At 57.1% G+C, this 10,804-nt stretch overlaps 1 protein-coding gene across 1 annotated transcript; it reads left to right on the forward strand.

Annotated features, from left to right (window-relative positions):
* Positions 1-6,538: 6,538 nt before the first annotated feature.
* Positions 6,539-8,854, forward strand: LOC128945530 (class II histocompatibility antigen, B-L beta chain-like; the record flags this gene model as incomplete). The annotated part of the gene is made up of 4 exons (XM_054289289.1): positions 6,539-6,683; positions 7,154-7,423; positions 8,131-8,415; positions 8,754-8,854. Coding segments are annotated over exons 1-4 (741 nt in total), but the record flags the coding sequence as incomplete, so codon positions are not given.
* Positions 8,855-10,804: the final 1,950 nt, after the last annotated feature.

The following is a 10,804-nucleotide window of genomic DNA, read 5'->3' on the forward strand; positions in this document are numbered from 1 at the left end:
TTTAAGGACTGTGTGTCACTCCCTCACAAGGGCCCCTGTTCTGTGGTTTCACCAGGTGACAGTTATTGACAGTGGAAGGGTCAGTGGCAGGGGTCCTCATCACATCCCTTCCTTAAATGTTATCTGACCATGCAGATGGTTTTAGCTATTTCCACAAGTACTTGAAATGAACATTAGCTATTTCACAAATATCTCTGAAGTGTTATTGTCAGTTATTTACAAAAATAAAAGCATTGATTATTATTTCACAACTACAGCTACTTCTGCAAAAGTTAACATTCTAATGTACAACACATGGCATCCACTGTAATATTTTTCAAAAGCCAAAACTATAATGTATGTTTTTCACACTCTCCACAAACTAAAATATCATCCATAAATGATGTTCTGAGGATATGAGCTACACAGGGGCCAGGGCATTGGCCACAAAAAGCTGGCAAATTATACTACAGCAAAAGCAGTTAAAAGTGATTACAAACTGCACTCTATCAAAATCAGTGTGATTAAGAATAGATTGCAGAAGTCAATACCTAATAGCAAAAGCCAACACTACCCAGTTATTTATAACAGACCCAGGGGAGGTTTTTCCCTTGCATGGAGCACTTGGGCCTTCCCCGGGCCCCTTCTGCCCTCGTGCAGAGCCGGTGGCATTTTCCAGCACACCCAGTTTGTAACCAAGAGCCGGGTGCAGCCGAGAAGGCTCCAAGCGCCTCCTTCCAGGCTGACTCTGCAGGTGCCGAGGCTGCTCTGGGCTCTGACAGGGCTCTGCTGGGGCTCAGCTCTGGGCCAGGCTGCGCCCGCTCTCCCCTCACATTGCTCCGGGCAGCTGAGGCACAGCGGGAGAAGGAAGGGACACGGCAAGGCAGTTGAGGGTTAAGAGAGTTTTTATTCAAACAACTGCCATAACAAACAGGCTCTCCTAACTACCATAAACTAACTACCAGTGCTAACTACCCTAACCAACTAGTAGTGCTAACTACCATAACTAACTAGTTGTCCTTACTACTGTAACTGAAAGCTGTCCTGAAGGCTTCATCTCCTCCGCTGCTCCCTCAGTTGCTTTGCTGCAGTGATCAGAGGGGTCAGGCTGGAGAGAGGCTTGGCTGATGATAAAAATGGGTCCAAAGGATACAAAGGAAAGAAATGAACTGTTACTTTCCAGAGTCAAGTTCCTCACAGGCTCTGTTGCAACAGGACAAAGGGAAATGGTTTGAAACTCAGGAGAGGGAAACAGGCTCAGATTAGATCTAAGGAAGAATTTTTTTAACCAGGAGAGTGGGGAAACACTGACAGAAGGTGCCCAGAGATGTGGGAGGTGCCTCCTCCCTGGAAACATCCAAGCTCAGGTCAGGCAGGGCTCTGGGCCCCCTGAGCTGCTTGAAGATGTCCCTGCTCGCTGTGGGGCACCAGGCCCAGATGAGCTCCAAAGGAGCTGCCAAGCCACAGCAGGCGAGGATTCTGCTTGCTCTGCGTGTGGAACGCAGCCAGACTGGAGACTGTCGGAGGGGGCCCCACAAGAAAACCCCTCCCTGGCGCTGCTGCTTCCCCTGCAGCCCCTGGCCCTCAGCTGCAGCAGCTCCTGGGCAGCCCAGCGCCGCTCCTCGTCCGGCTCCAGGCTGCACTCGAGGCAGTCCCGCAGCAGAGCCGACAGGCGCCGGGGCTCCTGCAGCTGCGGGGTCCCGTTCTGCCGGATCAGAGCGCGAGCCTGCAGGGAAAGCAAACTCAGCGCTCTGCCAGCTCCCTTCACACCCACACGGGCTCACATCCACCCCGGGGCCTCAGCCCCAGCTCCAGGGAAACTTTCCTCCCTGCCACAGATGCTGCTCAGAGCTCATTTTGCTATGCCAACCAAAAAACCCAAACCCTGGGGCTGCCACAGCCACTGCAACATCCAAATGATCTCGCCTTGAGAGCCAGTTTCATTGGCTGACTCTGTCAGTAGGAACCTCCATCAGAAATAGCCCATTTTGCTTCTCCAAATGTGGACACCAGCTTTACAGGCCATTTTCCAGAGTCAGTGTGGTCTGCCTGTGTTATTTCAGAGGATTCTTACATCAAGGTCATCTCTGCAGTGCCACTGACACTCAAGTAAATGCATTCCTGCTGCCCCATCCCAGAAACTGCCAGGCAAGAAACAGGAGGTTTGTGATGCTGAAAGCTCAGGCTTGGTGATGCGGAGAAAGCAGCTTGGACTAGGAAAGAAATATGTTAGACTATGAGGATGTTAAACAATCATCTTCATGTTCTCAACAAATTTCCCTGTGAGAAGAATCGGGGTGGAGATCAACTTGCAAAATATCTTTTAGAAACTCCTGCAGAAAGCTTGTTTTTCGGACTGGGATTTGGGGGTGGTTTGGGGTTTTCTTGCAAGGTAACATTAGACCTGATGCACTTGCTTCACATTTTCAGGTCATCCTCACAGCCAGATGAGCTCCAACAACATAAATCCCAAAGCAAATTGTTGCTGGAGACTGAGGAATATTCTCCTGTGTGGAGGCTGGAGTGCTCTGGGAATTCCCTTCCCATGTACAGAAACCTCCAGCTGCTGCTCCCAGTGCAGGGTCCCCCTGTGCTCACAGGCCTCTGCAGCCACTGCAGAATTTGCCTCTTACCATGGCCGCCATTGGATTCCCTGAAGTAAGGAGGTTCTCCTTCCACCATCTCGATGGTCACAATGCCAAAGGCCCAGATGTCCACCTTGGGGGCATAAGGAGATCTGGTCACAACTTCTGGGGCCATCCAGTGAGCAGTGCCCACCATGGAGCTGCGCTGGTCCTGCTCAGGGCTGAGCTGAGCGCAGAGGCCAAAATCAGCTGAGGACAGAAACAAACCCTGTCAAAGGCAGCTGGAATGAGGAAACCAAGCACCAAGATTCCCCACTCTCAGTCTGAGAGTGCAGTAGTGAAGTCAGCTGGAAAAGCCCTCAGGGCTGTAGCCAAGGAAAGATGGAACTGGACCCTTCAAGAAACCCTCAGCTTTCATGCAGTGGCTTTTACTGATTCCCTTGGAGATTTAGATTCCCACTGCTGCCCCTCTGGCAGGGCCATAGGCAGAGCAAAGGCACTGCTGGCACCCTGCTCCTCTCCTGAGCTCTCTGCAGGGGCAGCCACTCTCAGCTGGCAGCAGGGGCCGGGCAGTGCCCCCAGCAGCCCTTGTGGGGCTCTGGCCCTCCCTGGGAAGCAGCCCCACACCCGCAGCCCGGGAGCGCCGTGCCTGGCCAGGAACACCCACCCAACCTGACAGAGCCGTCCGTGCCCAGGAGGATGTTGGAGCTCTTCAGATCCCTGTGGATCACCCGCTTGGAATGGAGGAAATCCGGGCCCTGCACACACTGAGAGAGAACAATGTGGTAAATAGGTGTGATTCGTGCTGATAAAATTGAAACAGTCATCAATATTGATACAGTAATTAATATTTGGAAATTATAAAACAGATAAAAGTTGTAATGCCAAAGAAGAAAGGGAGAGGAGGGGCTCTACCCCCCTCTCCTGGCAGATGTTCAAGGATAGGAGGAAAAAGCAAGAGATAACAGTTACTAAAAATTAACAGAGAGAAGTGAAAATCTGGTTGGGTCCCAGGAAAATACCCGCTATAAGAGATTTATTGCTTTGATGCTAAAATATAGTAATATCTTAGTTTTGGCTTGCATTATCCTGGCTTGGTGCGCATGTGTAACCCAAAGGTGAATTAAAGGACAATGAAGAAGACTATATGGCCTTCATCAGAGACGACCCCCAAAGACCTGTGCGACCACCAAACCGAGTGGTGGCGCATGCGTGGTAAAGGTGGTGAGGAGGGCGGAGACAGAAAAGTGACGAACCAAAAATAGGAGGAGATGTCATTGACACATGGCATATAAGGGGCAACTTTCACTTGGCAAGATTGTACATGAAGTGGCAAGGGTCATTGAACCCTGCCCTCCGTACCCCGCGGTTGTTTTATCTTATGCGCTATTATTTGAACCATATTATCCCTTATTTATATATTTGCTAAACTATTTAATTAAAATTGCTGCTACCTTAAATATTGTTTGGGTTTTTTTTATGATGGGATTATTGGGCAAATATAACTCCTGCGAGCACAGAAGGACACCTGTCAGGGCTGGGCTGGCTGCTGAGAATGCCTCAGGCAGGAGGATCCTCCGGCAACGAGCCCAGAGCCACTCTGGGCACTGAGGCCTCCGTGTCCCACAGCAACGGGAACACCACGGGGATGTGGCGCTGTTCCTGTGACATCCCAGCAGCAGCTCACGCAGAAACCGCCTGGAAGGTTCTCCTGTGTCACAAAGGAGCACAAAGAACCCTCCCAGGGCACAGCCTATGGCCCAAAGAGTGCAAGAGGAACTCGGAAAATGCAGCAAACAAGGATACCCTATAGCCCAGTCTGAACACTGAGGAGGAACAAGGACGGCACCAAACCAAAGGAAACGTGACCTTTAGTCACTGATACTTCTGACTAAAAGCAGCAAGCCTTGTTCCGTCTGGGATCTTTGTTCTAGTTCTAAAAACGAGCAAGGTTCCCCACTCTAAATACACAGAAAGCAGGAACTGGGGAGGAGGTGAGATTAGGAAGGAGGAGGAGGAGGAGGGAGAGAGGAAAAGGAGGAGGAGGAAGAGGAGGAGCAGGAGCAGGAACAGGAGGAACAGGAGGTTCCAGTGCCCCCTGTGGCCGCACCCGCGGGACCATCGCCCCCAGCTCATCCTGCAGGTGAGCGGGGAGGGGGAGCTCGTCCCAAATCCATCAGGGGGGTCCCTGAGAGGGTTTTTTATTGGGGTGTGTTTGGAGCTCGCAGATTGTGAAATTGACCCCAAATATCATCTGGTGTCTCTGGGAGGTTTTTTTCTCTGTGTGTGTAGGTTTGGATCTTGCAGGAGCCCAAAGCTGAGCCCCTTGGGGGGATCTTTGGGGGCCCACGTGGCCATTGCCCCTTATGGGCAGGGGAGGACATTGGTCCTGGGGACCCCCAGGAGAGAAGAGGAGGGGAACCCCTGGGACCCCCAGAATGGAGAGAGCAGAGAGGGGCAATCCCAGAGCTGGGGGACCCCGGCAGACTGGAAAGGGAGGGAGCCTGGGGAGGAGGGACCCCTGGGATCCCTGGGACCTCAAAGCAGAGCATCAGGGGAGAAGGGACCCCATGGACCCCCAAAAGCCCCTGGATCATCCCTAAGCAGGACGCCGGAGAATGAAGAACCCCTGGAACCATTGGACCCCTGTGATCCCAAGGAAAGGAAACCTGTGGAACCCCAAAAGTGGAGAGATCAGCAATAGGGAGCTCATGTGAGAGTTTTTTTGGCCTAAATCTTGATGTGTGGAGATTTTCATGGACACAAGACTCCTGCTGAGTTCCGGAGATGGACCTGGCCAGGAGGAGCCTCTACTCCAAGGCGCTCCCACCTTGGTTTCCCCCAAACCCGGGTCTGTCATTCCCAAGCTGTGGCCAGATGGAGGAGGAGGAAAAGCCCCAGAGATCCCTTATGAGGAGGGGCTGCAAACCCAGCCCAGGGAGGGGTGAGGAGGAAAGAGCCCCCCTGAGCCAGGAAGGCGGCCAGAGATGCAGCCAGAGCTCAGAGCTGGTGGAGAAGCCTCATGGCAGGGAGAAGCCCCACAAGTGCTTGGAATGTGGGAAGGCTTTCAGCTCCAGCTCCACCCTGATGGAACACCTGAACACCCACACTGGGGAGAGGCCCTGGGAGTGTGGGGAATGTGGGAAGAGCTTCAGTGGGACCTCCAACCTCAGCAAGCACCACAAGATCCACACTGGGGAATGGCCCTAGGAGTGCTTGGAATGTCAGAAGAGCTTCAGGTGGGATTCAGAGATCGTCACTCACCAGCACTTCCACACCAGGGAGAGGCCCTGCGAGTGTCCCGAGTGTGGGAAGAGCTTCGTGTGCTGCTCCAGCTCCATCCCCCATGGGAGGATCCGCGCTGGATGATCCACAGTGAGCCCCGTTGGGCAGAGCCCTGGTGACGCCTGTTCTGGGTGATCCGTGTTGGGCAGGGGGAAGGTGTTGGAGAGATTTCTTTCCCTTCTCCTTGTGCTGCTGTGATTTGGTTGGTAATAAATTCCCTCTGTGTGTCCAGGCTGGATCTGTTGTGCCCGTGTGGGATTTGCTTCGGGATCTCTCCCGGTCCTTGTCCCCACGCAGGAACCCTCGGTTCCATTTTCTGGCCCTGTGCGGCTGCGGGGGGCAGGGACAGAGCGGCTCTGGGGGTGCCTGGCATCGGGCCAGCGTCTCCGCTCGCCACGGGCAGCCCTGAGATGCCGCGCACCTGGGCACGCATTGCTGGGCTCACCTGAGCTCCCACCTGCCCGGCGCCCCAAGGTTCCCCCTGCCCAAAAATCACCCAGCCCGGGGCTGCAGCGTCCCGGAAAGGCCTCAGCCAATGGCAGCGCAGGCAGGAGGAGGCTTAGCCAATGAGAGCTCGGGGCGTTGGATTTCCTCATCGGTTGCCGGGCAGAGCCCGTGGCCGATCGCTGCCCAGAAGCGGCGGCAGCCAATGAGAGCGCGCGGCGCTGCCGAGCCCGCCCTGCTCCGGACTGGCGCTCCCAGCGCAGCGCGGCTGCTTTGGGGCTGCTGCTCCCTGCCCGGCCCCGGCCATGGGGCGAGGGGCGGCAGCTGGGGCCCTGCTGGTGGCATTGGTGGTGCTGGGAGCCCCCCTGGCTGCGGGCGCGGAGCTCTCGGGTGAGCGGGGGGCGTGAGGCGCTGGGACAGGGGGGGAGAAGGGGGAAAAGGGGGCGAAGAGGAACGCCCGGAATGGAGGGGGAGGAGGAGGGGACCCCCCAAAGGGAGAGCGGGAGGGGCTGAGGGGCGGGGGGAGGGGAGGGAGGGGTGGGGAAGGGGGGAAAAGGGGAGGGGGGGGGACCTCAAAACTGATCGCAATGGGGCCTGGGGATTGGGGAATTGGTGGGAAAATGGGGAAATGGCACCCCAAAGTGAATTGGGGAGCGGCCGGAGGTGGGAGGGGAGAGGATGTGGAAGGGGAAATGGGGGAAGGGCGGCAAAGAGGAAGCGGCAGCGCGGGCAGGCGGGTCCCATGGCGGCCGAGGGGCACAGGGGGTGCGGAGTGGGGATCCGGGGTGGCCCCGGAGCTCTGGGGGTTCTGGGGGAGGGTGTTGAAGAGGCACCCCCCGATCTATGTTCTGCACACACAGGGGTGTTCCAAAGGATGACAAAGTCCGAGTGTTACTTCATTAACGGCACGGAGAAGGTGAGGTACGTCCAGAGATCCATCTACAACCGGGATCAGTTCATAATGTTCGACAGCGACGTGGGGCACTTTGTGGGGTTCACCCCCTATGGGGAGAAGTTGGCCAAGCGCTGGAACAGCAACGCGGTATTCATGGAGGACAGACGGACTGCGGTGGACTGCTTCTGCCGGTGCTGGTACAAGAATTTTACCCCGTTCATCACGGAGCGCCGAGGTGAGCGCGAGGGAGAGCGTGTCCCCTCGGGGCCTGCCCTGCCAGTGACCCTGGAGCCCCTCAAAATCTCCATGGGCATCGGCCAAGAGCCCTCAGCCCTCCTTGTGCCGATCCCCGGGGTCTCCAGATCCTCCCAGTCCCTCCCAGTGCCCCCCCGCGCGTCCATTTCAGCGACCCGTAAAGTTGACGCTTGGCAACCAATGAGATCGCATCCTGTTCATGACTCATCTGTTGCCAGGCAGACCCGCATCGCCGAGTGCCTCGCGCCGGACTCGGCCTCCCAGTGCCGCGCACTTCATTCCCAGTTCCTCCCAGTGCCACCAAGATCCCTCCCAGTGCCATTCCAGTCCCTCCAAGACCATGCCCAGTTCCTCCCCAGTCTCTCCCAGTCCATTCCCAGTTCATTCACAGTTCACTCATAGACCTCCACCCTCTCTCCCAGTTCCCCCATTCCTTCCCATCTCTCTGTGTCACCCAACTCCCTCCCAGTCTCTCCCACTCCCTCCCAGCAGATTCCAAATCCAACCGAGCCCATTCCCAGTCCCTCCCACCACATTGCCCAATCCATTCCCTGTCACTCCGAGTCCATTTCAGTCCGTTCCCAGTCCCTCTCCAGCCCAGCCCACCCCTCCCTTCTCTCTCCCAGTGCCCCCCAGCTGATCCCAGTGTGTCCCCGCTCTCTCTCTCTCTCTCTCTGTCTCTGCCAGCGCCCCCCAGCGTGTCCACCTCGCTGGTTCCCCCCTCGAGCTCCCAGCCCGGCCCCGGCCGCCTGCTCTGCTCCGTGATGGATTTCTACCCTGCTGCCATCCAGGTCAGGTGGTTCCAGGGCCAGCAGGAGCTCTCGGAGCACGTGGTGGCCACCGACGTGCTCCCCAACGGGGACTGGACCTACCAGCTGCTGGTGCTGCTGGAAACGCCGCCCCGGCGCGGGCTCAGCTACAGCTGCCAGGTGGAGCACGTCAGCCTGGAGCAGCCCCTGAGCCGGCACTGGGGTACGGGGGAGCCTCTGGGGGCGCTGGCAGAGCCACTGGGCTGTGCTGGGAGGCACTGGGAGGGAGCTGGAGAAAGCCGGGCTGGAACTGGGAGAGGGGCTGGGGGCTGGGCAAGGGCTGGGAAGGGGTCTGGGGGATGCTGGGGAGGGTGGGATGGGCTTGGGGGGTCGTGGTGGGCACTGGGAGGGAGTTTCGGGGCGCTGGGTGCAAAGGGCAGGGGGTTTGGAGGATGCTGGATGCGACTGGGAGGGACTGGAACGAGCCTGGAGGGGGCGCTGGGAGAGGCTTGGGGTGTCGGTGAGAGGTTTTGGGGGTGCTGAGCCCTGCGGACCCCCCAGAGATGCCGCCGGACGCCGCCCGCATCAAGACATTGATGGGGACTGGGGGCTTCGTCTTGGGCTTGGTCTTCCTGGCGCTGGGGCTCGGCTTCTCCCTGCTCAAGAAGGTCAGGGCGGGTGCCGGGGGTGGCGTCCCCGCCGTGGCGGAGCGTGTGCGCTCCCGCCGGGGCCCCCAGCCCGGTGTCACCCCCTTTTCTCTGCCCACAGAGCTCCTGAGCCGGCGGCGGCCGCAGCCCCTCCCCGTGGGCTCGGGCCCGGCCGGGACCCCCCGCTCCGCTGATTCTGGGGGGGTCCCGTGTCCCCCCCAGCCCCGCTGGCGCTCTGCCCCCGCCCAGTGCCTGCTCCCAGTGCTCCCAGTAAAGCTTCCCAGTTGGCCCCGGGGCCGTTTATTGGGGGGCAATGGGGAGGGATTTGGGGGGGGCGATGGGACGGATTTGGACAAAGGGAGGGGGACAAAGGGTGGGGGCTGGGCCCGGGGGCAGGGGTCGCTGCCCGCGGATCCCGCAGAGCCCGGTGCGGGACGAGCTCCGTGCGCCGCTCCATCTCCATCCCCCGTGGGGGGATCGACGCTGGATAATCCCGGGTGACCCCCAGGGTCAGAGCCCCCCGTGTTGGGAACACACCTGGCTGGGGGTTCCACATCTTCCTGGCCCCCCCGTGGACACCTCGATGAAGGCCGGGGGATCCCCGCTACTTTTCCTGTTTCTGCTCCTCTCCTCATCTCCCCCTTCTCTTCCCCCGGTTCAATCGCTCCCCCCGCCCTGCTCCTCCTCCTGCCTCCTTCCCCTCTTCTCTCTCACATCCCCCGCCCCTTCCTCAATGGTTTCTTGAAGGGTCCAGTTCCATCTTTCCTTGGCTACAGCCCTGAGGGCTTTTCCAGCTGACTTCACTACTGCACTCTCAGACTGAGAGTGGGGAATCTTGGTGCTTGGTTTCCTCATTCCAGCTGCCTTTGACAGGGTTTGTTTCTGTCCTCAGCTGATTTTGGCCTCTGCGCTCAGCTCAGCCCTGAGCAGGACCAGCGCAGCTCCATGGTGGGCACTGCTCACTGGATGGCCCCAGAAGTTGTGACCAGATCTCCTTATGCCCCCAAGGTGGACATCTGGGCCTTTGGCATTGTGACCATCGAGATGGTGGAAGGAGAACCTCCTTACTTCAGGGAATCCAACGGCGGCCATGGTAAGAGGCAAATTCTGCAGTGGCTGCAGAGGCCTGTGAGCACAGGGGGACCCTGCACTGGGAGCAGCAGCTGGAGGTTTCTGTACATGGGAAGGGAATTCCCAGAGCACTCCAGCCTCCACACAGGAGAATATTCCTCAGTCTCCAGCAACAATTTGCTTTGGGATTTATGTTGTTGGAGCTCATCTGGCTGTGAGGATGACCTGAAAATGTGAAGCAAGTGCATCAGGTCTAATGTTACCTTGCAAGAAAACCCCAAACCACCCCCAAATCCCAGTCTGAAAAACAAGCTTTCTGCAGGAGTTTCTAAAAGATATTTTGCAAGTTGATCTCCACCCCGATTCTTCTCACAGGGAAATTTGTTGAGAACATAAACATGATTGTTTAACATTCTCATAGTCTAACATATTTCTTTCCTAGTCCAAGCTACTTTCTCCATGTAACCAAGCCTGAGCTTTCAGCATCACAAACCTCCTGTTTCTTGCCTGGCAGTTTCTGGGATGGGGCAGCAGGAATGCATTTACTTGAGTGTCAGTGGCACTGCAGAGATGACCTTGATGTAAGAATCCTCTGAAATAACACAGGCAGACCACACTGACTCTGGAAAATGGCCTGTAAAGCTGGTGTCCACATTTGGAGAAGCAAAATGGGCTATTTCTGATGGTTCCTACTGACAGTCAGCCAATGAAACTGGCTCTCAAGGCGAGATCATTTGGATGTTGCAGTGGCTGTGGCAGCCCCAGGGTTCGGGTTTTTTGGTTGGCATAGCAAAATGAGCTCTGAGCAGCATCTGTGGCAGGGAGGAAAGTGCCCCTGGAGCTGGGGCTGAGGCCCCGGGGTGGATGTGAGCCCGTGTGGGTGTGAAGGGAGCT

This window comes from Melozone crissalis, unplaced genomic scaffold, assembly GCF_028551555.1.
Source record: "Melozone crissalis strain CALT ecotype California unplaced genomic scaffold, PUWL_Pcris_2 ptg000066l_1, whole genome shotgun sequence".
Taxonomy (NCBI): domain Eukaryota; kingdom Metazoa; phylum Chordata; class Aves; order Passeriformes; family Passerellidae; genus Melozone; species Melozone crissalis.